Source organism: Aspergillus fumigatus, chromosome 1 (assembly GCF_000002655.1).
Source record: "Aspergillus fumigatus Af293 chromosome 1, whole genome shotgun sequence".
Classification (NCBI taxonomy): domain Eukaryota; kingdom Fungi; phylum Ascomycota; class Eurotiomycetes; order Eurotiales; family Aspergillaceae; genus Aspergillus; species Aspergillus fumigatus.
The window spans coordinates 1381177-1408359 of record NC_007194.1 but is presented as its reverse complement, the minus strand read 5'-3'; the positions used below and the strand labels follow the sequence as shown (position 1 = coordinate 1408359).

The 27183-nt window shown below is 48.1% G+C and overlaps 6 protein-coding genes and 1 non-coding gene across 7 annotated transcripts; 3 read left to right on the top strand and 4 right to left on the bottom strand.

Annotated features, from left to right (window-relative positions):
- Positions 1-94: 94 nt before the first annotated feature.
- On the bottom strand, positions 95-5583 carry AFUA_1G04930 (DUF2457 domain-containing protein). Its single transcript, XM_745149.2, has one exon. The coding sequence runs from the start codon at positions 2689-2691 to the stop codon at positions 556-558; it is 2136 nt and encodes a 711-aa protein (XP_750242.1). The 5' UTR covers positions 2692-5583; the 3' UTR covers positions 95-555.
- Positions 5584-5778: 195 nt separating this feature from the next.
- sha1 (putative calmodulin-binding protein Sha1) lies at positions 5779-13709 on the bottom strand. Its single transcript, XM_745148.2, has 2 exons — positions 10790-13709; positions 5779-10736 (listed from the first exon to the last, which is right to left on the bottom strand). The coding sequence occupies exons 1-2, from the start codon at positions 13449-13451 to the stop codon at positions 10351-10353; spliced, it is 3048 nt and encodes a 1015-aa protein (XP_750241.1). The 5' UTR covers positions 13452-13709; the 3' UTR covers positions 5779-10350.
- A 535-nt stretch (positions 13710-14244) lies between these two features.
- Positions 14245-18335, top strand: AFUA_1G04910 (vezatin family protein). The gene is made up of 5 exons (XM_077803824.1): positions 14245-15820; positions 15887-16086; positions 16156-16637; positions 16704-17155; positions 17217-18335. Exons 1-5 carry the CDS (start codon positions 15772-15774, stop codon positions 17879-17881), a joined length of 1848 nt encoding a protein of 615 aa, XP_077659995.1. The 5' UTR covers positions 14245-15771; the 3' UTR covers positions 17882-18335.
- Positions 18336-18474: 139 nt separating this feature from the next.
- On the top strand, positions 18475-20975 carry AFUA_1G04900 (proliferating cell nuclear antigen). Its single transcript, XM_745146.2, has 6 exons — positions 18475-18562; positions 18627-18717; positions 18772-18812; positions 18885-19314; positions 19365-19651; positions 19711-20975. Coding segments are annotated over exons 2-6 (777 nt in total). The 5' UTR covers positions 18475-18562; positions 18627-18716; the 3' UTR covers positions 19729-20975.
- A 65-nt stretch (positions 20976-21040) lies between these two features.
- On the top strand, positions 21041-21112 carry tE(UUC)3. Its single transcript has one exon. It is a non-coding gene (tRNA).
- On the bottom strand, positions 21042-22628 carry AFUA_1G04890 (SEC61-beta family protein). The gene is made up of 3 exons (XM_745145.2): positions 22417-22628; positions 21937-22282; positions 21042-21875 (listed from the first exon to the last, which is right to left on the bottom strand). Exons 1-3 carry the CDS (start codon positions 22417-22419, stop codon positions 21841-21843), a joined length of 384 nt encoding a protein of 127 aa, XP_750238.2. The 5' UTR covers positions 22420-22628; the 3' UTR covers positions 21042-21840.
- Positions 22629-23005: 377 nt separating this feature from the next.
- Positions 23006-25445, bottom strand: AFUA_1G04880 (uncharacterized protein). The gene is made up of 5 exons (XM_745144.2): positions 25366-25445; positions 24518-25312; positions 24015-24453; positions 23761-23955; positions 23006-23708 (listed from the first exon to the last, which is right to left on the bottom strand). The coding sequence occupies exons 2-5, from the start codon at positions 24598-24600 to the stop codon at positions 23418-23420; spliced, it is 1008 nt and encodes a 335-aa protein (XP_750237.2). The 5' UTR covers positions 24601-25312; positions 25366-25445; the 3' UTR covers positions 23006-23417.
- Between the last annotated feature and the right edge of the window lie 1738 nt (positions 25446-27183).

Below are 27183 nucleotides of genomic sequence, written 5' to 3'. Positions count from 1 at the left end.
ACTGCAACCGCCAGGAAGATCAACTCTAATCCTGCAACCACATGACCACTTGCACAACTATGACAGAATAGATTACTTTACTATTCAAATAAGGAATTATTTAAAAAAATTATTTGAATGAATTATTTGATCTCATTGATCTTTCGCATCAGCAAGGACTGGTTTGGTCTTCTTGTCATGTTGTGGCCTGCCTACAAACGCAGCAACAAAAGCAGGGGGTATCCTCCATATGAACCGCGAGCATGCAGAACTAAGTCAAACAGGGCCCCGGCCACAACAGTGAGGGAATGTGAAAATATAGTTTAAACTGATAAGGAAAGGGTAAATATGTATAGGTGAAGCAAACACGAATTTGAAAAAAGTGATCTCCCTGTAAATGCATGATGGATGTCCTCCCAAGCAACGATGAGGGTGTGCAAAGAGTACAGGACGACCGAGACGGATTCAATTTGTAGAAAAGAGTGAAGGGAATCACCTTTGGGGGGGGAAGAAGTGACAAAAAATGTTCAAGTATGTACAAGGAAGACAAAGGTCCTTTTCTGATGGAGGAAAGGTCTAAACAGATAGGACGAGCTGGGCGTCATGGCCGACACCGTAAGCTCTGAACCTCTCAGCAACTTCGAGGCCAAGCTCCTTCATCCGTTCAGCTCCCTTTCCAGGGATTGGTCGCCGCTCCATCTGCTCTTTGGCAGCTTTGCGGCAATGTTGACGCCAGAACTTCTCCCTTCGTTTCTGACGCTTCTTCTCCAGACCCTCAACGATGTCGATCGGGCCTCGAGTGTGCACCTCCCGAGTGCAGGATGATCCACACTCTGGCGATTCTTGTACGTCGGCGATGGATGACCACCGATGAGCCTTGTCGAGGGACGTGAAGAAAGGGTTGGGGGTTCGAGGCAGGGACTTGGTGCGAGTCATAAGGGGGCGTTGAACCAATTCACTGATGTTGACCCCCTGGGGGCGACGAGAGGGAAGCTGATCATCCGAGACACCATCGCCACTTTGCGTAGGTCCCATCTTGACCGGCGGTGGAGGGGACCGAAGACGTCTCGGAGACATGCGACTATAACGGCGCGGGGGAGGGGACATCATCCGCCTGGGTGACAAACGAGGCGAGTGTTGACGCACGGAATCCCCACCAGTTCTTCCCCGAGTTAATTCATCAGCCCTAAACGACAGCTCCATCTCATCCTCTTCCAAGTCATCTTGATCATCAATGTCCGACGTAGGGAAGCTGGGATCAATGTCCTGAGGGATGATAACTTGTTTAGAGAGGCGTCGTTGCTCAATGCAGGACTTATATGCAACTTCCAAAGGACGATCCTCATCCAATGTGCCACAAACAAAATCTGTGCTGTCGGGTAGGTTGGGAGTTCCAGGACGCATCTTGACCGGGGGAGGTTTGAAAGGGGATCGACCATTTGCCTTCCACGCGAGTGCTGGGGGCCATTTCTTGTGGGGATCGTCAGTCACAGAATCCAATGATGTGTTCGAGCCGCGACGTTCCAGTGCCTGGCGAGCCGAGTCTAAAGCCTGAGGGCTGGTGGCAGTAGTGATTGCAGTGGGAGCCCAGAATTCATACTCGGAGCCGTCATCACTCTCATCGTCTGAATCGGCGAAGCCAGCCTCATTGTCGGATTCATTGCCATCATCCGAGGAGAAGTCATGGATAGTCGAGTCCGCGTCGTCCTCGTCTTCCTCTTCGTCTTCCTCCTCAAGTGCCTCTTCTTCCGCTTCTTCTCCGAGCTTTCTAATGGCGATTTCTTTTCTCATGCAGTCGGTCATAGTGATCTTCTCAGTGAATTCACCAACCTTGTTGACCCACTCATCATCCTCGCTGACAGAGCTGGCAAATTCGTGGAACCGGGTCGCCTCAGACTCTTCAAACTTGCCGAGACCCTTCACAGGGACACCTCTTTGACTGCTTGATGCTGATGGCTTCTCATCTTGCTGTGCCTTAACCGGGCAAGACACATCTTTATCTGGAGACGCCTTGCGGGCGACAGGGGCAGGGGATCCACGGGGTCGCGACCTAAGAGCAGCTGTGCGAACAGGAGGCCGTTCTCTTGTCGAGCATGAATCCCTTGCCGGGCAAACAAAAGTAAGCACCGTCTTCCGCTTGGGCGGCTCCGCTGGAGTCGAATTGGCAGTCGATTCCGGTGCTGTAGGTCGTTCGGGTTTCATTTCCTCGGCTTTACGCCCGCACGCAAAGCTGATGCATCTCTTACGTCCAAGATTGGCTTCCACAGTTGATTCCGTTGCATCCAACCCAGATCTACCGTTGAGTTGAGGAGATAGCGGGGGGCTTGGAGTGTTGGACAACGACGGGCTCGTGAGTCCACCGTCGCTGGTCAGCTCCGCGGTCGAGATTCCGCTGACGGTGCCGGAGTGGTATGAGCGGTAGAATGGATGGTCCTGGTGGTCGGCAGGAGCCAGTTCGGGACTGTGCTTGAGGGCACGTGTGAGAAGTGACTCCTTGCCGCGACTCATGGTGGTGGGGGACTTGACGTAGACGACACCGTCGTCGACGTTCATTGCAGAGGTATTCAAGAAACGGTGATCAGGAGGCTCATCGACGTCCTCTAGCATATCTGACTCTTGCTGAACAGGCTTGTTGGACTGATGGGGCGAGAGTAGCATCTTCAAAAGCTTGTGTATTGAGAAGGGTCGATCACCACCGCGCAAGTATGCCATCGCTTCGAGTAGGTTACTTGGTTTAGAAACGGGATTGAGGTCGAGAGGAGGTAGTTGATGATATGGTCGTATGTTCAATATCGTACTCGAGAGATTATGTGGCGGCGGTAGGTAGTAGAATAGGAAGGTCGGAGAGGTAATGACGAGCTCAGTGAATATTCCAACTTGTCAATCAGAAGATAATAGAGAAGACGCTCTCTTAATATCGATCAATGATACCACCGATCGACCCAGAGGGCGGGAGATTAGGTTGTCCTCGGCAGGACGATGATTGTCATGATATACAACGCATGATGTGAGGGGGGCGGAAGTAAGAAAAGGTACAATAGGATAAGACCAAGGAAGTCAGGTATGTGGCCAAGAAGTACAGTCGTACAAGCCCTCCCTTCAGTAAAGTGGCAGCTCAAGAGAGCGCCAGAAGGAGACGCGTTTGAGGAAATCAGAAACGCAATGTGTTGGCAGTGCTAGGTAGATGGAGATGGAGAGGAAAATGGAATAAGGAGGATTGGAAGATGCAAGTAATACTAAGTGGAAAAGTCCGGCACAGAAAAAGGGCCCCAAAAAATGAAAATCAAAATGAAAAAGGAAATAAAAATTCGAATAATTAAATAATTAATCAGGGTCGCAGTAAAATACGGAGTCCTCTACCAGCCTACGAGGGAGGGAAACGAGAATTTGCTGAGGCGATCGTTTTTTCTATGACGGGGCGGGAGAGCGGCACCAGGTTTAGGAAGCTGCTTTGGTCATTGGAGTGAGTGGGTCGCCACTGTTAAAGGGAGAAAAAAAAAAAAATCACAAAAATTTAAAATCGATTTGTGACACTCTGGTGATCTTCTCCTGGGCTTCTTTCCTTCTGCAGGCGGCCACTTAACGCTCAGTCCAACTCAACCCCGCCAAGAAACGACCCACCGTGTCTCTTGTTCCCAGTGAATGCTTCGGTTCCTGCGGCTAACTCACCGTGAAATGTATTGTCACACAGTAATATTGCTGATGTACGATCTGTACTCCGTACGGAGTACTTGGAGGGTATAATACGAGCAATAACGGAGACAACTTGATGGCAATAATGGAGTGTCAAGTGCGCGCACACGAAAGAATGATGAACCAAGTAGTCCATGAATGTCTCTGGGTTTCATTCATTTTGAATTGCTGGGTGTGACAAACTTACGTGGTTTCATCAACCAGTGGGACGTCTTAGCGAGATTGAGCAATAATAATGATGACTGGCACGGAGTACAGTGGAAGTGGTACTCCATAGAGGCAGCCAAGTCCTTGAGTATGAGGGATTTTGGATACAGCACTAAGCTTTGCTCAACGATGGTCAAAATGACCACAGAGATATGATGATAAAGAGAATCAGAAACAACTGAAACCCACAAAGCAATCTCAAACAACACAAAGACAGAAATATCATAATAATCAAGATCTTGCTTCTTTTCTGCTGTGCGACACATAAGTATCCCAGAATTAAATCTCCCGTACCTCAACTTTAAATTTCGAATTACTATCTATTCTACCCCCACAAGCCCAGGACTAGCAAAGGAGCACGAGCTGCTGTCACTATTCAGAAACTAGATAATGCAGCCTCCAACAAACACCTGCTAAATTCAGCACGACTGCCCACTGTTCTCTGCAGTGCGCTTTTCGAGGTAGTCGCTAGCCCTCAGTAGGGAAGCACTATGCCCTTTCCGGGTTTCCTTAGGTATTTCACAAGGCGTAAGTCCATTACCACCTGTGTAAGGGCGTGGCGGCAGACTGACTCAGGGCTCACACAAAAGGGGCGGCGAGGGCTCAAAGGGCAATACAAACACCGTCAAAATCACCCCAAGACTGTAAGGTTTCAAATGTTACGTTCCCTTACGAGGTGGTATTACTCAATTCGATCTAAAGTCAACTACCTTACTGGATGGTTTAGTGCTATCCTCATCGCTGGGTTGGCGATTAAGATTACCTGCACTCTGTATGGTTCCTAATCCTGAACCTACTACTTTGGCTCAAGTGGATAACACTAGTACTACTCTGGAGCAAATGATGATGATGCCAAATAATAATTAAGGCGCTCTGCGCGCTTCGTCTTCGATTTCCTCTAACGACCTGGGTCTGTGGTTTAGCTTTTTATATGTGCCGCATTTGTGTTGCTGTGCTTAACTTCTGCTACACTATAGACTAACATCAGAAGTCCATACTAACTACCATGAATAACTCACAATCGTTGTCAATGTTTGGTATTCTTGTTGTACCGGGCCATTCCGAGCCTTTCCCTTGCCTGACGACAATACCAACGGTCCAAATTCGGAAGGCATTTATCTTGGCCTCTGACGTATGTTACACTTAGTATTGCAGAGTTTATGAGGGCGAGATAACCAAGGATAAGCATGATTGTACTCAGTACGTTGTGCTGTCTCAAGATCAGATCATGCAGGTTCAATAAAAGAGCAGCTGCAAAAGAATCTCACATAATGTACCGAAGGCTCTGGGAAGGTTGCCCCCTTGCGGGAAAGGTTTTCGGCGAAAGTACGAGGGCTATTACTGTACACTTTGACACAATTCAAAGCTCTAAAACGGGCCTTTAAATCCGACTATATGCAGCTAACCCATGACAAGAAATCCCTATGTTGAATGTGGTCTTTAGTCTGCAAGTAGATTCCCATCTGAGGTCATGATGGAATTGGGGGTTTGGTCTGCTTGGGTTCATAGTCACAAGAATAGAAATGGAAGAGAATACTAGAGAGTTACTATTTGCTACTACAGACTTGGAAATCATAGTTGGATCTTGGCTGTACAGCATCAACGAAGATCACGGCAGGGGCCAAAAATGCCAGAAATAACATCCAGATGGGCTAGGAACGACTTGCAGATACCGATCCGCACTGGTCATACTGTATCGTTTGTGTGGAAAAATTATCACTAGTAACTCCGAAGCACTACTCTGTACCCGATCATCATCTATCAGTAAAAGCTTCAAGGCATGTTCTATTATCGATACCTTGGATAATTATCATTTATAATCTGTTACAGCATAATCAATATTGTTATTACAGCATAATCAACGTTGTTATTACAGCATTCGTTTCAAACAGGCATCCCCAATTCGAAATCTGACCAGAACATCGGTCTACCCCGAGGAGAATATTGCTTATGTACTCCGTAGCATTGTTCAAGACGTTGTATCGTGGCGATGAGGTATCCACCTAAGCACGTGTCCATCTCTTTGAGAACTCTCCGATCATTGTACATCTCTTTAGGCTTCAAACCTTCGATTGTCCCCCAATCTCCACATATACGATGTTGGCTGGACAGCTGACAGTCTCAGCCTGAGGTTGGATCATGAAGGTTGACGCCAGAGAAGCGGTCAGAAAAAGTAAAAAAAGCAGCCCTCTGATTGATGATGAGAGCGCGAGTTTTGAACGCCAAATGGTCAGTTCGCCAGCCTTCACTGCGGGACCACCAGCCAGCTACGGATCATGTTTGCGAATCAACGGAAGCCCATCGGCCAAAGTCTTGGTCAAGCTTCCTACACATCAAGGATACCCCCACCTGTGCCAGATTGCTATTGCGGTTGTTGTTTCTACCCTCATCAGCCAATCTGATGAGGATTTGACGGCTTTCCCTCGTCTCTACTTTCAGGATCCGAGCGAGTGAAATGCATCTCAGGATATCAGCTGGCAAGATGTCTCATGTTGACAAAGAACGGATAATATGCTTTGAAGACCGTGAGCAAAGCTACACTCAGCCTTACGAGAAAGTATCCTGCAACCACAGCTCTAATACGACAGTGGATGTCAATACTGAGTGATATTCATCCACTGATGTCATTGTCTCTACACCTGAGGACGGCATACACAGGATATGTGCATGACAGACTTGCAAACAAGCATCAAGGCGGAGCTTGATACTGAATCTCAAGCAATCTTGACGCTCTCAGTGTTACACGCTTCGTGTCTGAGTACATGGATCGGCAGTCGACTGTGGGATAAAATCAATACTATCCTCTGAAACTCCGAGTAAGGTCCAATCATACGGCTCAACAAACAGTGGCATGTGGCCACCTGGGAACTCGTGGTCAGCACATCAAAGCCGACCGATATGGGATCTTACCGGTGGAAGGCGAAGGGCTCCCGCATTGCTTCATGCTGGCTGTCTAACTGGCTGCTCCTGTCCCTTCCACATTCGGTCACCGGTGGATCGCAAAAAGATATTGCAAGCGTGGCTACCCGCCTCTATGAATTAGCCTATGTGGCATACGGGATATCCTATCGCGGAGTGTGGATTCCCCGATTGAATTGCTGGGATACAATACGGCAAATGGCAAACTACATTAAGACCCAGGGTAAGTGGAGGCTACTGAATTGTACAAAGGATGATGCACCAAACCCGGCAGCTCAATCCTCAGCCTGTGTGAGGATTATGACCATAGAGGATTAGGTAACTTAGCATTAGTCCGCACCGCCAAAGTCCGTATGGATGAATAATAATCGTTACTGGCGTTGTATGTCTCAGTGGCCGACGTCGGCCCAGCATTTGATACGCCGAACGACGGGGCCCCTTATTAACCGCAAGCACATTTTGTATGAGGGATTTACGTGAGTAGCCAGTTCGCGGGTTGCGCTCTCCACCCCAACACGTTGAGAATTGCCAACTGCGTTTCGCTCAGGCACTCTTGGTACATGCAAGTGTTGCCAGATGTAGTAAGATAAACACTAACGGTGCACCAACAGAAGCAAAGCTGCAACTGAACGAACTGATCAAAGGGCACAGACAGCATTTCCTTTTTGACAGTTGCTTCGATCCAAAGCTTCGGGTCGTATTCTTCCTCTTACGCATAAGCCTTCATCGTCGGGGGATTCGGTGTTCGTCAATTGTCAAATCATCATCGCAGAATGTCAAGAATTGACAAGTAATACCTGCTCAAGCGAGAAGTACCAAGACAGGATCTCACTAGGATCATATGCGGGGGTTATGTCCAGTTGCCTCTTGAAAGTTATAACAATGCTTTAATCTCATCCTTTGGACCTTCTGACCCCTCTTTATCATCTCAAGTCATATCTCTCAGGTCTCGACATTGACAGCCCCCAGGATGTTGCCGATGTTGAACTCGATCTGGACTAACATTGAACAGTCGTTTTGAAACGGTCTGTCTGACTTGAAACTCTGTACGGTATCAAGCGTACCATACCGTATGTTCTAGTACATACCATGGGCAAATACATTCCTTCACCATGACCTCTGCAGTGTAACAGGTTACACATGGGGACTTGCCCTTGCTTTGGCCAGGCTCAGCCCGAAGTGTCAATGGACCTGGAAGCATTCCAGATAGCCCTGGACCCAAGAGGTCCCGATCGTTCTACGGACTCGGTGAGATAACTATAGATCTCCGAAGTTGTACGGCAAACGGTGTATGGTGTACGGAGTCCGGAGACCATCAGAACTGGCAGACGGAGCAAATCAACCTCGCACATCATCGCGATCTCCTGATCGCCTGCATAATGCATTCCACCGGGCGAATTCCAAATTCAAGGGAGCACACTGCATACTTGACGAGGCAGCCAAGAGCTCCGCCAAGAGCCGCCAAGATCAGTACTCAATGCACAGTTATGCTGGTCCTCTGTATCTTCCCTTTTGGGAAAATCGGAGGTCAGCAGGATATGCTTAAAGGGATGTCCTCCTTGAAAGTCCTTACTCCCCTTTTCATTCCACAGCAGCACTTGGCGACGTTGCTTTACCTCTGCCAAGGCGATAACTCATACCGGCAGCCCGTCTAGATGACACGGTATTGAATGTTGATATCTGTTTGATGATCGGCTATCCTCGAAATATCTACAACAATGTTCGGTCTACTTATGCTCTCCGCGACCTCGTCACTCACGGATGGCTAGGGTATCAGTGTCATCGGGAGCGCGGAGGGACAGTCGACACCAAACAATGATTGCTTTTTCTCCCTGCTTAAGCCACCCTCTTGTTTCCTCAAGTGTTACCGTCGACCGACCGTTCCATACTCAAGTTACTCTGCTTTTGCCAAGCGCTCTGCCAAGTACTGCACATTCTACGTATGTGGTCTTCTGTGCCCTGTCTGCCAGCTCAGCGTCGGGAGGGGGCGCAGGCGGCGCCGAGATCCTGCGCCCCTTTTCTTACCAAGTACGTGTGCTTGTGTTGAGGGTTTGAGACAGCCGACAACAGCTAGCGTTAGCGGTAGATCATGTCGATCATTAATAGTGATACTACGTATATATCGAGGCTGAATCGAGCATTTTCCCAAACTGCTACGAGCAACGCCAATACGATATTTGTCGCTTGGCATCAAGAGGACTGATTCATACTTCCAGATTCGGAAAAAAAGTATTGATCTCATAAATGAGCCCGCATCATGGGCAATTGAAAAACAAAGTTCTCGAGCACTACCTAGTCCGGGTTACACTTATCTGCGGTGATCGGGCAGAACTAACATCAACGAAAAGACAAAATCATACTATTGCCGCGCAGGTTCAGATGATTAAGTAGCGGACGGGAAATACATTGTTTGAATGAATACTCGCAGAAAGTAAGGTATTTTCATGCAATATACTTAACCTATAAAAAATACTCGTAGCACGAAGTAGATTACTCCAATTCAAATCACGACATATATCATATTACAAGCCCACAAACGCCAGATATCAATTTTCTTCCGTTCAGGTAGTCATCTTGAAGCAATCCCATCATCCAGTATCTGAACCTCAGGTGATTCCGAGCGCCGGAGTTATATCAGAGCACCTTCTGCAACTTTCCACCAGGCACTAGATACCTACAATACGCTTATATTTCCGTCATTGCCGAATTTCCATTCGCACCCATCATTCCCATATTGATAGATTCATACGTCATGTCCAATCGCAAATTACCAATTGTTATGTCGGATAGACCTCCAGTGGAAACCACCTTAACTAGGGAAGTAAGACAATAACACCTAGGTAAATATATTTGCATTCGGCCGAACATTGGGCCCAACACACCTCATTCATCCAGTGGCATACTTTCCCAAATCTTCCAGCAATCAAAGGCATCTACTAGGTGGTCCCCACATAGCAACTGTACGGGGTTTTCATCGAATACTTACCTCTGGGTGGTGTCGTGTTGGTGAGGTATATTATTGTCAGATGAGACTTGCTTTGACAGGGGTGACATCATAGGTTCCGGATGCGCAGCGCATCGGGCATTGCGGCGATATCCATCCCAGCCATGCGTGTAGGTAAGGCTAAGCCTTACACTCTAAGGATAATGGTATGTATAGGCTGCTAGATATAGTTTAGCCAGCCTCGTCAGTATGTTATCAAGATGATAGTTGCAGGGCTGGCTTTTCTAATTATATTTTCTAATAGGGGCGTAGTCGGATACATTTGGTAGGCATCATAATTTAGGCTTGGGTTGAATTCCTAGGAGCTGTTGATTGGACATATTTTGTTGTTTCAAGTTCTTAGATCATCGTGGCTGTATCAAGTGCGCTGCAACAGGTGTACTTGTTTCATAGACTACCCATAATAATAGATGCTGTACAGTAACTCATCTGCCAATGCCAGATCGACAGACGCCCAAAGCATATGCAGGAAAAAGAAATCGTGACCCTTAAGGGAAAACTCCCAATAGCGGAAAATGGCTTGGAAGCATCTGCTTCCCTGCTATCCGCTAGACACGCGTCCTTCCATAGCCACATCGAGGCGCCCGTGTTGCTGCCTGGAGACGCTTCTCTGATCGACTGCCCATCTTGCTACGTTGCTGCCTTTGCTTTTTCAATCTCCTCCACCATCGCAGGATGATCGTTTTGGCCCGAAGCAGCCGATCCCTTGTCTGGACGACCGCTGCGCATTGCAGTGCCAGATTCCTCGCCACATCTCTTCGGTGAGCTTCTCGGTGTGCGAGGACGCGTCGCCATGCACTCTGGAGCACTATAGCAGCTCGAGCTCGTTTGGTCGACGAAAGTAATCGAGAGCAGAGGAAGGCGAGCCCTCCAACTGTGAAACTGCTGTCGAAGATATGTGCCTTGCGTGAATTGCTAGGAGAGACGAGGTTCGCTACAATCATCGGTTAGCTGTTGCCCTGGGCTGCAATCTGGAGATAAGCTCACCAAACTGAGAACTGCAGCCAAGTGCTCTTAGACGGGCTGCCAACGAAGTTGGCTTTTGGCCAGGACTCGATGCAACATTGCCCAGGATATATTCTTCGTACTCGTTCACTATAGCCTCGTAGATCCTTCCATCCGCAAAGCTTGTGCTGAGATTCTCCAACTGAAAGCCACTCAGATGCGCCAAGATGATTGCCCATTCCTTGAGCAATAGAATAGCTTCGTTGTCGTCTGTAATACCGTCTTTAGGACTCTTCTCCTTGAACAAATTTGCATCGTTGACCTGTCCGTATCCGAGCTGTGATGTAGCCTTCTGTCTCAGTCTGTCAATCTCTTTCCTCACATCATCCCAGTCGATGAGCTCCGAAAGACCCCATCTACTGACCAAACCCCATAACAAGGCAATCGTCTTCTCGCGGTGGCCATTAACTATGTCTTCGGCGCGAACGTCACGAACGAGCGGCGCAGCATCTGGTGCCAACCTCAAAGCATCCAAAGCAATCTGTACATTGAACTGCTTCACTGTGCGGCTCGAGCAGGGGAACTTTAAACGTCTCGATAGCGGCCATTGATCATTATCCAGTGGCGGCACTGATCCCCCCACAGCCCCTGCTGATGAATAAAGGAGCAATTCCACAATCCTAGTTAGTCTCACACCGTCCCTGAGGTCAACCGCAAGATTACTCAGTTGATACTCGTACTCTTGCAGTTGATGCTGTTCATATGACAAGTGACAGTCCAAATGTTTGAGTGATCTCAGAATGTCACCCGATGCTGGCAGCAGAAGACGGGCTAGTGCTTGGATAACCGCTGTGGAAGACTTGAAAGATGACGAGAACCTAAAAAGGCAACTGGGAAGTACTGTTCCTGGACACAATCTCGCCTTGTCCAAAAGGATAACTATCATGATACTCCGAAGGACAGTGCGGCGATATGCTTGGGAAATCATATCTGAGCCCGCGTGGCTAAGGTCCTGCGAATCACGATCCATATCTTTATTTTGCACCAAGAAGACATCCAAGAATCGTTCCAGTTTTCGTCTAAGGATTTTTTCCTTATCTGCAGTCGTTTCAACCGAGAAATGATGAGAGTCTCCATCGAGGGACTCATTCTCAACTCTTCTTCCGGTAACCGTCTCGGCAGCTGCTCTCAGTGCTCGAAGGTCGTACGTTTCCAACCAAATATCCAAGAACTTCCGCTTCATACCCAAGTCATGTTTCAAACGCTTTGTTTGTGTTAGAGCATCTTTTGGTATACCGAGAGAGCCATACGTCAACGACGCTTGCAATCGCTTATGAAGTTCGACAAAAGGCCCGCTTTGATACAGTTGAAGAAGCTCATGTCTGCGTGCTGCAGGATCATCATATCTCACCTGACCGTTCGTTCGATCGAATAACCGGTTGATTAACTGCGTTATTACTATTTCCTGATGCACAAGCCAACGGTCCTCATACATCGCTGGGCTGACAATATCGTCGGATATGAGCGCAAAATCGGTCATTGCCGTCTCTTTCTTGACTAGTGATGCGTTCATTTTGTAAGTTTTGGACTGTTCGAACGCATTCGAAAGGGGTGTTTTCCTGGAAGCGGACAGAACGGCAGCGCCTTCAAGTCTCGACCTGCTTCTGACGATACCGTCCATTTTACTGCCGATGCCGTTTACAGATGCCCTAGCATTATATCGTTTCTCCCCAGGCACAGATCTTCTTAGCCCTTGGTTGGTGGCCACTTTCGCCAGTCGCTCCGTCACGGGGTTTGCAAATGGACGGGCTTTGTCTGATAGGATTCTAGGCGATTCTGAGTTTAAGAATTTGTCTTCGGTATTCGATTTCCAGAGACCTTTATCATTGGAACTGAAGATCATTTCCCCTGGAGGAATATTCTCCTTTCCGGTGATCTTGCCAGCGATATCGATGTTCATGGCACTTCGTTGCACCACTTTCAGACTAGGTTGCAGTGGAGTCTTTCGACCAGAGGCCATTGTTGTCTTTGCTTGTCGTTTCCGCACAATCTGTGATTCCAGACTGTTAATCTCTGTGTCCTCTGGAACATAATGATCGAGGTTGTCGGACTTGAGTGGACTGAATAGACTCATAAACACGCTGGCGATTGTGGTATCGTCTGGGGGGATGAAGACCGTATTGCGGCGCACTTCTCGTTTAAGTTTATCTTTATGTTCATCTTCGACTCCTCCGCTGTTGATTCGCATTAATAATGACCTGTTTGCCTTTGCACTGGCATCTATGTTCTGTTTCTGGTGCTTGGCTTCTTCTTTCTGGAGCTGTGCTTTAGATGGAGAACTCGAGGTGAAGCTGACTTTCGGACGGAATCTATGGGCTGGTTGAGCAAGCAATGAGGATTTGCGACTCGAAACTCTAGCTGTGATTGTGCTCTCTCCTTTTCGTTTCGGCACTGCGTGCGTAGGTCTCTCTTTGCTCTCATCGTGGATTGCAAACGATGTTCCTGTCTTCACCCTTCGCTTTGGCTTGACCCCAATCAAGGTATTGTTTTTGATCACAGTGGTGAATTCGAGGTTGGCAGTATCGTCGCCACATTCCAAGATTCGTTCCCAGGAGCTATCAAATGTATGGACTGTATCACTGTTTCTCGAATTCTTTGACTTTACTGGGCAGGGGGTCCCAACTTCTTGCAATAGACCAGACATGATGGTTGTTGTCCTGAAACTATCCCATCAGATATCTTTGAAGAATGTAACCAATATTTGATCTCAGAAAGCTTATCAGCCCTTGTGCGGTTGTACTCGTACTTAATCGCGCAGGGTAAGGCGTCGAACTTTGGTGGAAAAGATAAAACGAGAGAATCTAACAGACACAATAAGAGACACTCAATAATTTAAGACCCCGATAACAAATTGCCGGTCATAAGGAATAGAGATAAAGATAAACGCTGAAGATTTAAGGTAGTCTCATGGACCAGCATAATGTATGGAAACGCGAGGCCTGTACTATTGACAGGACGCGGTTGCCTAGGTAACATATTGATACCTGAGTTCTGAGGCAGCAAGACCGACTTCAATTGGTTTCCTTGTTCGACACCAGTTGGAGATACTCAATTAGTTCAATATATAGAATCTCATCCATTTTCACGCGTGACTGCTTGCCGGTGATTGAGCCGTCCTCCCATGGCCATGAATGGTTCATCGCACATGAGAGAGAAGTAGACTGCGCAGGAAAGACCGATCTCAAGCGCTCTGGTTCCTATGTTGAGGCGGGAGACTCTTAGACTTCCTAAGAGAGTGTGATAAAACCTCTACAGCGCAATCGCTAGCCGCCATGCGTGTCCAAAAAGCGGTAGGCCTGTTGGATCAAGACTCCTCGTCGACAAGTACGGTTGGAACGACTGAGTTACTGCTCGCTTAGGATCAGCGTCTTGAGGCAGTTGACTTCTACAGGCAACTGCGAGAGGCGCATAGCACAGAGCTTTCGCTAATTGCTTGGCTTTTAATATGTTGGCTTCTCAAAGGCTACTAAATTTTTCCTGGGCTTGAGGATAACAGATGATGGCTCTGATGAAAATAGCATATACAGCCATCCCTCCAGTGGGGAGGCATGGGAGACCAACTTCGATATTTGAGGAACATAGTGCGACATCTTCATGATCTTCCTAAAGCACATACATCACTCAGCATATAGGAAGCAGGGACTTCCCACCTCGAAATCCGTACTGCGTGCTCACTTGAGCATTAAGCCTAAAAAGCCATGCATTCAGAATCAACACACCGTACCTAAAGCACCATGGTACAACGAGGCTTGCTTGATGCATCTGCATCTAGCCATCAGGTAAAGCTTTTCATCAACCGTCGTGTTATCCGATGACGGTGAACTGATGGAGCCCATTGCTACTGACTGGAGTATTGTGAAGACTGTCCCTGAAAACATACCCTGGCTGCCGAAATAGGGCAACACCCACGGCTACAATGCGTCGAGATTGAAAACCAAAGACTACGATGGTCGAGAGTGTTCGGCCCTCTCTGAAGTTCCTCAACTTGACCAGAATGGATAGATGTGGACTACCACTGCCAGAAGCTCAACCTTCCCCGATAGTCTGATTTCAACAGCAGCAATTAGTGTGCATCCGAACGTCGTAGCCAATTATTTCGTTTCAAAGATTATGGCCTAGTAGGATTGTGAAACCGGGACCCAAAGATTCTGCGGATGATGCTGCAGGATTTCCGCCGTAGTCCGTCCGAGGTTGGTATTTGAAGGAGAGCCGTAGTGTAAGAGGGAAGGGTGGAACCTCGGTCTGATCTGGCATTACAGCACTTGAGCACTGTCATATGAGTGTAACAATCAGACGCGCCTCTGTTAGGTTGTATCGGATTGGATCATACTCCTTTCTCCAACGACGTTACTAGGCCTCACCCAATAGACATCTGTTCGACTCATCATCTATTCCAGGTTTCGTTCCTGGCTATTCCTAGTGGGTCAGCATTTATACTACGGAGGACTAGCAAGTTAAAGCCAAACGGCCTCGTGGTATGAGAACTCCGATTCGACGAAAGCCAAAGCCTCTCCATCCCCGGAGGCCCAGACACATGAACCCAGCTTGATCTTCAACGTGGCCCTCTCTTCTTGCTCTCTAACTCTCCTGTACCTTACATATCGACCATTTCCAGAATTATTACATATGCACTTTCCTTAATTCTTTGAACAATCCATGTGATGCGCTAGTTGCTCTCTGACTATCACCCTGAAAGCCGCATGCTTCCTTGCTTCCTGCTTACTCCCTCCACTTGCCGCCAAAAGGACGCCCTCCCCTCAAGCACACCTCTCCTTGGAATCGCTGTAGCGATGGCCGACGAATAACTTCCTTCAACCTCGTCTCAGCAGTATCTACTTTAAATAGCCTTGTTCAGTTCATATTTCCATCAAATCCGCCGCTCCTTTACTGCCATCTTACTATCCGCTTCGTCCCGCCACGATTCCCCTCCTCTTCCAACGTACAAACCGGAATGATTGCAGGTCATGGAAGCCCTGGTTTATGAGAACTCGCCGTTGGCGGAATATCTGAAAGGTATGTCTCCGTGGAGATTCACGCATATGTTCGCATTAGTAAATGACGATATCGTTGGCCATTCAGGGGAAGGTGAACACGATCCAGACTGGCCGGTCCAGGAAACAAAGAGCGAGGATGACCCCTTCGACTCAGCAGCATCAGACTTTGCTCCGCGGGGCACTTCAAAGTTCCAAGAGCGCATCCGAAACAAGCTACCCAAACCCCTGGAACTGAGATCCTCGCGCCAAAGGGCAATCTTGGGTAAACTCTACGATGCCTGTGCGGTATGGATTCCAACCATGTCACCCTATTAACTGCATCCGGAACTGGCTGATAATGTTTCATCTGAATAGACCGCCCTGAACGCGCGCGTCGGACGAAGCGACAATGAAAGATTCCTAGAGCAGTTTGGATACGTTATCGTCGCATCGCAGTTGTTGAACGAACACAGTGCACCCTCGTATACGTCAGCCGCAGACGTACTATCCAACTCGAATCCCGTTGACCTTCCATCGCTTTCCACAACCTTTGGCGTGCAGGGTGCCGTTGTCACAGCATCAACGTCCTTCTCAATCGCTTGGCTGGTACACTGGAGTCGATCTCGGACGGGGTCCGGATTCAACCCTCGGAAAGTCGGTGTACTTCTGGTCCTTGTCCCAGTGCTTGGGGTTCTGTTCTATGCTTTTGCCAGACGCCAGTGGCTCAAGTACCTGCGGCATCAGGCTGTTGATGCGGCTGTGGTATTCATAAGCAATGCGCAGTCATTCGATTCCGCTGCTTCGGCATCGGTCGTTTTCATACAGGAGGTCGAGCTGGTCTCACGGGGTTATCGCATGTGAGTTGCATTTGATCTTGCATGATCAAACGCTATGAGGGCCGAGAATGCTGACCCCAGTACCAGAAGCACACCCTTGCCTCCTGTAAGTAGGCTTGAGGATCAAGCGCAGACACGAAGATGTCTGAGACTGCGTCGGACCGTGTCCGAGTGCTTCTACTCAATGTTGAAGCGTTACCTACAGGCACAGCACGTATTGCAGCCACTGACAGACAATGACAATCTCGCCAAGTACCACGACATTTACGATGTCTCGCTAGAAGAGCTTACCGAAGCTGAGACTGCCTTGGCTGAACGGGAAACAGAAGACCAATACTCATTGCGCGCTCTTCGCACCCTCTTTGGAAGGCTATATAACGTGAGAAAGAGCATCCTTTGCTGTCTCCTAGCTCTGGGTGCCGATGGTGGCGGATCCGACATCGTACGATGGAGCACGGCTGTTGAGCAGATGCGGGATCTTACTCAAGTCACGGGAGCGAATACCCGCAAGATGACCAACATTCTCAATGAAGATGACCGTGAGTTTTCACCTCAATGTAGAGTGTTTTCCGATGATCCGCCTCTGACTCTGTTCGTAAGGTGACATGATTCCTCCTTCGCCGCTGCCTACAGCCTCTCCTAACAGGGAGAATCTCCGTGCTCAATATCGAAAGCTCAATACGCTTACTCAAGGCATTCGCGCACTTCACGCGAAAATGCATCTGATCAGAGAGCTGTCCACTGCCTCAGAGCCTACCGACACGGAAGAACTCGAAGCAACTCTTCTTGCCCAATACGAATCAATTGGAACGGATATCAGAGGCCTCCTTCAGGAATGGGAGGCTGGCAAAGCTGCTCTGGTGAGCAGCATCGACAAGCGATCCTCGGTAGATCATATGTCGCGCCCGCCCAGCGGGTTGAAGCTGCCATTGTCGCCGACACCCAGCCTTGGTGGTGCCACCGCGGTTGAGGGAAGCCCAGCAGATGCGCTCCGGGCGCTGAATGGCGATATTAAGCCAGACCCGAGCATTATACAGAGTGTCGACGAAGATGAGGAGATATTCGAATCTGTAGTTCTCCCGTCCCGCAATAAAAGGGCGTCTCTGACTAGGGAGGAGCGCATTGCCCGTGTCAAAGAAGACCGGGCGAAACAGGCTGCTGCACGCGAACGAGCGGACGCGAACACCAGCATGCTGAAAGAGCTTGAAATGGTCATCAAGCAACGACCTCGAACGACAGCGTCAAAGAGGGTCACCAGTATCTAACCCACACCTCTCACTCTATCGTTCGTTTCCCTTCCCTCTTTCTCGACTTGCTCCCCACATGGATATTCTCCCTCCCCAAACGAGTATATAATATCCTTCACCATTTATGTTTTACACTGACTGTGAGCGAGCATTGACCAAACAAAGTCTGCAGGCTGATACCCATTGCAAATAGAGCGGGTTGGCGTCACTGGTGTTTTGTGCTTTCCTTTCTTCTTACGTTCCTTTTCCACATTAATGTTTTTCTGTGTCCATTGTATAGCATACCTAACCACTGGTCTTGGGTTGGTCTCGCTCTCTTTGAACGCTTCTATCTCCTTTTGGCTTTGACCTTGACAATTGCGTCTTTGAGATTTGCATCCGCTGAGTAATTTCCTATGTATAAGTTGAGCTGTAAATATTATAGTCTGAGAGTAATGTCGGAATACAAGAAGTGATAACGGATACATCTTCCTGATACTCCTGTGATAAGGCAATGATGCTGCTGCCTTAGGGTAAGATGGGTCTAACCAGAGTTGTTCATATCAGCCTAAGGCCAACCAACGTATAATGACGCGCGACTCGTGAACGCGTTTGATTCCCCACCCAGACCTCGAACGCGAATTTACAGCACTTTAGAACCTCACTCTCACAATCCAGTTTCTGACCAAAGCCATTCTAGCTTCACACCTACATTCACCTGCAAGTCGTCCGGTTTTTTAATCTCTCGCACTACAGCAGCTAACGACTGAAATTTTGTCTTCAGAATCATTGTCATTCAACACCTCGCTTCACTTCACATCATCACCTTTCATCTATACCCTCTGATTTAGACGTCGAGAGACACATACTCAAGAGTAGGCAGTTCTTTGCTCATCGTCTCAATTAATATCCTCTGACCGTCATCCCAGTGTTGGAAGCACGACTAGAACAAGCAAGCCTTCTCAAGCGCGTACGTGAGCCCTCAATTTCCGGTTTTCCTTTCGGCTTCATGACTGACTGACCTGATTCATGCTCTATCCAGGTCGTCGACGCTATTAAAGATCTCGTACAGGACTGCAACTTCGACTGCAATGACTCTGGAATTGCCCTTCAGGCGATGGACAACTCTCACGTCGCTCTAGTTTCCATGCTTCTCAAGGCGGAGGGCTTCTCGCCCTACCGCTGTGACCGCAATATTGCCCTTGGTATCAACCTGGTTTCCTTGACCAAGGTTCTGCGTGCCGCTCAGAACGAAGACATCCTCACACTCAAGGCGGATGACTCGCCCGATGCCGTGAACCTCATGTTTGAGAGCGCCGAGACCGACCGAATAAGCGAGTATGATATCAAGCTGATGGACATTGACCAAGAGCACCTGGCCATTCCAGAGACAGAGTATGCCGCTACGGTGGAGATGCCGTCGGCAGAATTCCAGCGGATCTGCAGAGATCTGAATGCTCTGTCTGAGTCTGGTGAGTTATGGAATTCTGTCATTGGCAATTTTCTTACTGAACCGTGTTAGTCGTCATTGAGGCCACAAAGGAAGGTGTCAAGTTCTCGTGCCAGGGCGACATCGGCAGTGGCTCGGTTACCATTCGTCAACACACCAGCGTCGACAAGCCTGAGCAGAACGTTTCCATTGCCCTTAGCGAGCCTGTTGCTCTCACCTTTTCCCTTAAGTACCTAGTCAACTTCTGCAAGGCTACATCGCTGTCGAGCAAGGTTACTCTCTGCTTATCACAAGAAGTGCCTCTACTCGTTGAGTACGGGCTAGGAAGCGGCCACCTGAGATTCTATCTCGCTCCTAAGGTATGATCTTCCCTACCTGCCAATTGAGATATCTTAAATCTAACTTTCACACCGAATAGATCGGAGATGAGGAGTAAGAGACTCAAGCAAAAGAGGCGGGAAAGGCAAAGGAGGTGTTACTTTGATATGAAGAGGAGCATAATGGTGGCAACGAACATTTCTTTCTATTTTCCGGATATGCAAAATATCCCATGAACATTAGCCTGATAGGACAACTACGGAAATTGCATTCGATAATTCACCTTGAGGGTCGGCGATCCAAATTGAACTACGTATTCAAGGATTGGTAAACGTCTAGAGTTGGCCAGCTACCATGGTCACGAGACTACCCGAGCACGACTACTTTCAGTTCAGTGACTACGAGTCGTGTACGATTTGGAGTGACCAGATTTCATTTTCATTCCGCCGCAACCCACACAGTATACCAACAGGCCAGATTTCCATCCATCACCAGCAAGTTCACCAGCACAAGGCAAGGGTATCAACATCCGCCGGATTACCCTTGCCCCTTGACATGACAGCGACCCTATCAAGCCCAAAGGCCAACCCCCAACATATTAGCAGGGGCAAATCAAGTCCTTTCCAGTCCCAAAGCACCAACCCATACAAACAGAAGGGAATAAGCAAGTACAAACTGACCTGAAAGAAGAGATGAAGCGCCACCCCAGCCAGAATAATCGGAATCGAATGATACGCCCTCCAACCCACCATTTCTGGCTGGCAAGGACAGGCGCATGCTGCGTATTGCACTAAAGTGTCATAACACACAATCTTCGCAACGACTCTCCCATGGGGAAACCCAAATCCTAGGAATCCGGCCCCGATGTTTCTGATGCCGATTGCAGGTGCTTCACACCAGGCCCTCACGGGCAGTACCGGCCCCCCTGGACCGCGAGGCCCAAAGAGGGCGGGTTACTGGGTTAGGTGAAGATTCCTCCGAATTTCTCATTTGCAGAATCCCTCGGCGATGGCTGGATCACGCGAGGGGACGGGGCTTGCGCCCTCGTCGTGTGTAGCAAAGAAACGCAGCATTGGTTGGGGTGGCGCTTGAAGAGGAAAGAAAGAGAGGGAAGAGAAGAGGGAAATGTATTGTGTGGTGGCTTTTTGGTGGTGGGATTTAGTGACTCACCGCCTGCCTGATGGTGTTGACAGCGTTGGATTACTAATCGGCTCCTTATGGCTAAAGCGAGACTTGCCTAGTAGGTTCCAGCAAGCAAGGGAAGGTCGATGTGCAATGTGTATGCTCTATTGAGTGTGTACATTGCTTTTCTCATTGCGATAGATTCATTCTGGTATTGGTCAAAAAGAAGTATGCAGCGAGTATCCTAGAGGTTCTCAGAAGTGTAGTCATCTTGATAGTTTTTAAACCAAAGAAAATTGCCAACATCGTCCGATATGGTGTAACGGCTAACATCGCCGTCTTTCACACGGCAGCTCGGGGTTCGACTCCCCGTATCGGAGTCCATATTTAATTTTTCCTATTTTTGCGAGTTCATCTATTCTTGCAAGCTGTATGAATGCTTTGTACTTTTGAGCAACGAGGAGGAGCTTTTCCAGTTTCAGACCTCTTTCTTTATCTTTGATCAATAGATGTTGGGGTAGATAGGCGGCGAAACCTGGTGATTATATGGAAGCTAATCCAGGTCTGCTGCATGCTACGCCAATATGGCGCTACTTGTTGACTAGTCCACGCCATAACAGAGGAGAAAGTGCTCAGATGACCATGACAAGTGACTGAATGCAAGCACCACCAGCAAAAAAAGCATAAAATAACGTACAAATGTCTCCGTTCATTTCTCTGAGCTCCATCAAAAAGCTTATGAGGTCATTGTGATTCCAACGGCAATATCCATAGTGGCATTAACCTATGCTGCAGATAGGTTTGAACTCCAGCACTCTCAACTGGCTTGTGCGAGGCATGCTCTTTTCAGGTCATGCCGCTCTCGAGTCTTTGATATGCACCGGTACAGGGAAAATGACACCAAGGGGTATATGATTGAAGAGGAAAACACCGAACGAACTGAATATACGACCACGCCTATCATCCAAGTTCTCAATGTTCTTTGCGTCTGACAGGGCGAGGAAGGTGCATATTAACCACCGTCTCATCTGCCGATTCCATTCAAGTACGGATTTGACCAAAGAAGCCATGATCGCGAGGACTAAGCGAAGTGGCACGTTTCAGCAGCTCACGAGGAGAACTTGCGGGTGATCTTGGCGATAACTGCAGTAGCAACAACTATTAGAGCATTGGCTTTAGGTTTGGGTGTGCACACCACACATACCGTGAAGACCGACAACGGAGAAAATGAAACCCAAGCTGAGCACCAGAACGACAACAGGGTCGACTCTCAGACCAGGGCTCTCATCGGTGTAGAGCTTGAGCATAGTGCCCGAGGAACCACCCGCACCAGCAGCACGGGTAGAGCTGGGCCGAGCATTGCGGAGAGATTCCTTGTGGTCTGCGGCCGCGCGGCGACGCAAAGCAGCTCTGGGACCGCCGGGAGGAGTAGGAGAAGAAGGACGGTTCACGGAGCCAGTGGCAGAAGCCCCAGCACCGGCGCCGGAAGACTTGGTATCGGGGCCGGACTCAGCACCAGAGGTCAAGGGAGAAGCAGCACGAGCAGAAGCCTGTAACAGATGCATAACTCTGGTCAACCTTCAATTTAATGTAGAGATTCAGTCTAATAGGAGTAATTGGAGTTGCCGTCCACAGAGCACATAGCACTCCTTCTCAAGGGACGACGGTCGAAAGAGGTACTCACCATCTTGAGCAATTGGATCAGAAAAGGGGAGAGGAGAATCAATGCAGGCGACCGAAAAAAGTTAAGAGTTCAATTAATAAAACAAGGACCTAATAGAAGAAGTAAAAGATTGTGGTGACAGGTAAAAGAAGAAGATTGGATTGGGGGATGAATTAAGCTATGTGAGGTGAGGTCGCGAGTTGCCAGAAAGAGGCCACGATCACGATTTCCAGGCAGTCGGGTATGGTAACGTATGGTTACATGACTTACCTTAGACTTACCCCAGCTTCATGTGACCCAATCATAATCACCCTCCACTTTCTGACCCCTGAACTGCGGGAATCAACAACTCAGCATCAATGAATGAGGCTGGATATGCCCTTCGTAGCTTGCAGTAGCAACAAACAGTCTGGACGGTCTTAAGGAGAGCTTTCGCATGCCATTCGCATAAAGCCAAGCTGCAGCAGCGCTCTGATCATCAGTCATGCTGAGCCAGGTCTGAGAATCTACCAAAACTAACTAGGATTCATATCATGAAACACTCCGGAACATTTGATATAAGATAATTATGTTGTGTTTGAGTTAGAATAGTTACAATACACGCCAGAGTAGATGCACATTCGTGATATACCAGAACCTGAAGGGGAATTGAAACAGTCATCAATTGAACGCCGTTGTGCCATCAAGGAATAGAAAGTACAGTAAGGGAAGAAACAGAAAATGACTGAATACGGCTGAATGAAAATCGCTCAACCAAACTTCAGGAGGGTCGAAATAGTCGTCAGACAGCCTAATAAACGCAGGTGAGGTATCATATCGAAGATTCCAAAAACATGGCCCATTGTCAGTCCCTACCAGCCCGCAAGCGAGGTATTGATCGAAGACCACCGTGCACTAGCGGTTTCCCTTTCCTAATATGCGCAATGTGGAAGCGAAAAGCTGCGTATTTGCATTTTCGTTTCCTTGTAGTCCTTTTCAATTCAATTGAATCTTTTCATGAGGAGCAACACAGCAATGCTCGATTAATCAATCATCATTCGACTGGGTATCGCGCCAGCTACATTCGAGGACAGCTCGGTGGTCTTCTCCGCCTCCTTGCTCGACTTTCTTTTGTTGATATGGGGCTTCAGACCCTTGTGGAAATTGTGCATGCACATGCAAGCGTTGATGATAGTCATGATGATGAGAGCAATCGTGATGACAGCAAAGAAAGTGAGTGAGCGCCGGGCAGGCAGGTAGTTCTTATAAGTCTCTGGTTGGTACATGCGGACAAGCTTGAATAGGAAATAGGCCATAGCTGCAAAGTATAGAAGCTAGACGTATGGTCAGCAACGGCAATACAGGTTTCGGAAGCAGGCAACATACGATGATGATAATCATTCCGATCGAGCTCTCACGTCGAACAAATATCGCCGCGCAGACCAGAATTAAAATCGTCACCGGTATAGCAGCTAGGGTCAGAGAGAATTCAATGTCGGCTTTATCGGTGACGATAACGACGAACTGCACTGTGAACCCAAGGAAGAAGAAAAAATCAAATTTGAGAAGTGCGACATAGATCTGTCCATTCGTAAATCCTCATGTTTCTTGATATCCATCCTGTGAGTAGGAGTACAAACCTGATATGTGAGGTAGCGACGCTTCATTCGCAGATCAGCACTGATGTGTTTGTAGATCGACCATGCGAATTCATCATAAAGCTTCCATGCAACCATCATCATGAGGACCGTACCCATCGCCACGACGCATGGAATGATGATCAAAAAAGGCTCGGTTTCTCCCCAAACGTCCTCATTGATAGCCGTATTGTCGGTCAGAATGGAGACAGCCTCCTTCACCTGCTGAACCTGCACTGCCCCGTAGATCAAGAGTCCGATGTTACAAAGGCATAAACCAATGACCTGAATCGTGTTTTTCATACGCAAGGCATCATATACAAGCACCAGCTCATATAGGAATCCGAAGCTGTAGAGCGCTAAGAAAATAGGGATCGTTTTTGATGCAGTGACAACCTCGGCTTTTGCTTTGAGCTGGCTCTGGTAGTTGGCGAAAATGTAACTGAACAACCATGCGTTAGCATTAACGGCGTCATGGACGTTTATGGATATTCAGGCCCGCATACCATTCTAGCGCGAGAGTTATGACAGTCTGGATGAAAGTGACGATGGCAAAGGACCACGTCCACATAGAATTTGGAATATACATTTTGCGCTTTGGCGGTTTTGGTGTTACATTCGTGTAGCCCTCTCGTGAACGGAAGCCTCCAGGACCTCTTCTAAACGAGGGATCGAATGACCCCCCGAAAAGAGAGGTTCGCGAATTGTGTGCGTAAATTTTGACGAAGTGCTCCGTGACGGAGCTCGAGTCCGCCGGAGGTTCGGTCGCAATATGCAATATGACGGTTCAACCACCTAGCGGCGGCGGGGATGCTGCCAGAGACCGCTGATGATACAAAATAAAGAGAGTCAAGGGAGAGAGTAGAAAGACGTTGTAGTGGCCTTTGCCGGCTTGTTGGCCTGACTGTCTGACAAGGTATTGGCAGAATCAGGAGGTCACGTTCGGAGTTTTAGTCATGGAAAGTACCGAGGATCTGTCTGTACAGACAGGCAAGCCCCAGCAAGCCCTCGCCGAGCGTCGATCTGGAGGAAGGGGAGGGAGAGACAGGTCGACAGAGTAAACGAAAGGACTGGGGTGGTGAAGAATACGAAGAAGAGCCTTGTTTTCTCTCCCCCAGAAGAAGAGTGTTGTTGCCAAGCCGCGTGAAACGTCGTCTATCAGGCGGGGACTGGAACAGGCCCTCCGATCATCAATCACTTCGAGACCAGCCTAAGGCTGAGCACATGTAGGGAATCACGAGTGTACGGCTGGGCTCTAGCCACAAAATCGCGCAAAGGAGAAAGGGCGTGGAATGGATGGCCTATCGGATGTTTAGCGGAAACAAAAGAAAGGAGGAACGAAAGAAAGAAAGACAATTTTAATTAGCTGCTTGAAAAGCAAGACCTATGAAGTTGGTGATAAATAAACAATTAACGATGGAAGTTGTTGAAGACAATGAATGGAGTAAGATGAAAAAGAGAAAAGTGTGGCCTGAACAATAACAGTACATAGTCCCGTCCTGTATCCAGTGGTAGGTGCCTTCGGTAACTTGGTACGTCCCTCACTTTGCGGGTGGTCTTGTGGATTTGTGGGTTTTGGCAGATTGTGGTACGGAGGAATACTGAGATAATTATTATTATTTTTACAATGATTTTTGGATTGGTTTGAAATGGAGTGAGCAGTAATAATAATATTAATGCGATCTGGTTGAGGATTGCTCAACTTAGTATCCAGGGTTCTTCACGAGTCTAGACATCGGCACCCTCCTTATAATTGAGCAGGGAGCCACGGAAAGAATATCTACACTGTATCAGCTAGCTAGATGCTTCAAATATTCTATTGTCACCATCTAGATTCATGGATAGACAAGATAGCCAAAGTAACTGCAGCGAATTCGAAGCAAAGTCTGCGCTTGCACACTTCAAAGTAGACGCAGACAGCCCCAATCTTCCTAGGTTTCCGTCGCTGCTACGAGTCTATGAGCTTGTTTCTTTATTTATCCTCCCAACTTGAATGTTGGACCGTTTACAATAATAATATGGAACGCTCTTAATCTTCCACGACTAGTGACCGCCAAGAGGTCTGTACGTACCTAGGGACCAAGTTTTTCCTCGCAGCCTCGAATGACAAGTCTTGTGTGCCTGGAGATGGAGAACAATCCACTAGCTGTACCAAAACAATTAAACAAAATTGCTTACAATTGAGAACTAGTCGATTCTGGTGGGCCCAACTCATCCAAATTCTGCCTGTTGTAGTCCCATAGAACGACAGTGACAGCTCCGTTATTATTCTAGCCTCTGCTTATGGCGGGCTTGGAAACTCTCGGCGAGATTTTTGAAATGTGGCTTAAACCGGCTTGTATTTATGCCCGTCCGTGGTCCAGAACACATCTTTAGCTACAATAATTGTAGAGAGCCAAGGTACTCCGTAGTCGTGCAATGTACCTGGTAGATTAGTGATTCCAAGATCTGCCATACTCTTAGATACTACAGAGTATACTACACAGCACTAGTTAGTTACCCATAGACAAGCTGAATCATCCACCAGTTTATCAGTATGTTCCGTTGAGAATTAAGGGAGGATGATCACTTCCATTTCCGAGCAGAAAGGGCTGATTCTACTATTAATATTCTCACACGGCAGATGCGAATCATGAGACTGCGATCTTGCCCATAGCGATCTTCATCTCCCATAATCTTCGCAATTCGCAAATTGATGCCACTGTCATCAACTCAAGGTCTAGACCTACTTGAACATCGAATACACAAGGATTCATCTACTTTTGTTCTGCATGCCGTCGTTGAAGTACGCATTTCCTGTCCTCGCCCTGCGTCTTGTGCGCTACTGATCCTGAGCTGGTGGCAGCCCAGTCAGCTTATTATTATTAATTAAACATCCTGACACAGGGGCCCGGAGAAGGCCTGCAAAAGTCTCCATTGTAGACGCGGGAATCCAAAGCTCCCCCTCTTCAGGAAAAAAGTAGATAACCCCAGTCTCTTCGTGCGATTAAGTACTCTCGTTGAACAAATCTTGTGCAGTGACAGTCTGTAACTGAGCTGCTTGCTGTCCAAAATCCACACCTTGACTCTCGGAGCCTAGGGGACGGAGGCTAGAGGCCCAGTTGACAAGACTATCAAGGTTGATTGAGCCACTCAGTCAAAAGCCACGACTGACAACAATCCTACATGGCTA

Excerpts from the sequence above, each read along its gene's own strand:
- AFUA_1G04930 (XM_745149.2), bottom strand. The coding sequence starts at position 2,691 with ATGGCATACTTGCGCGGTGGTGATCGACCCTTCTCAATACACAAGCTT.
- sha1 (XM_745148.2), bottom strand. The coding sequence starts at position 13,451 with ATGTCTGGTCTATTGCAAGAAGTTGGGACCCCCTGCCCAGTAAAGTCA. Across the intron at positions 10,737-10,789 it reads TGGCTGCAGTTCTCAGTTTG|CGAACCTCGTCTCTCCTAGC; the intron begins GTGAGCTTATCT and ends CGATGATTGTAG.
- AFUA_1G04910 (XM_077803824.1), top strand. The coding sequence starts at position 15,772 with ATGGAAGCCCTGGTTTATGAGAACTCGCCGTTGGCGGAATATCTGAAA. Across the intron at positions 16,087-16,155 it reads AACTCTACGATGCCTGTGCG|ACCGCCCTGAACGCGCGCGT; the intron begins GTATGGATTCCA and ends TCATCTGAATAG. Across the intron at positions 17,156-17,216 it reads CATTCTCAATGAAGATGACC|GTGACATGATTCCTCCTTCG; the intron begins GTGAGTTTTCAC and ends TCTGTTCGTAAG.
- AFUA_1G04900 (XM_745146.2), top strand. Across the intron at positions 18,813-18,884 it reads AAGCAAGCCTTCTCAAGCGC|GTCGTCGACGCTATTAAAGA; the intron begins GTACGTGAGCCC and ends TGCTCTATCCAG. Across the intron at positions 19,315-19,364 it reads GAATGCTCTGTCTGAGTCTG|TCGTCATTGAGGCCACAAAG; the intron begins GTGAGTTATGGA and ends GAACCGTGTTAG.
- AFUA_1G04890 (XM_745145.2), bottom strand. Across the intron at positions 21,876-21,936 it reads CTCCGTTGTCGGTCTTCACG|TTATCGCCAAGATCACCCGC; the intron begins GTATGTGTGGTG and ends TTGCTACTGCAG.
- AFUA_1G04880 (XM_745144.2), bottom strand. The coding sequence starts at position 24,600 with ATGTATATTCCAAATTCTATGTGGACGTGGTCCTTTGCCATCGTCACT. Across the intron at positions 24,454-24,517 it reads ATAACTCTCGCGCTAGAATG|TTACATTTTCGCCAACTACC; the intron begins GTATGCGGGCCT and ends ATGGTTGTTCAG. Across the intron at positions 23,709-23,760 it reads TCGGAATGATTATCATCATC|CTTCTATACTTTGCAGCTAT; the intron begins GTATGTTGCCTG and ends CCATACGTCTAG.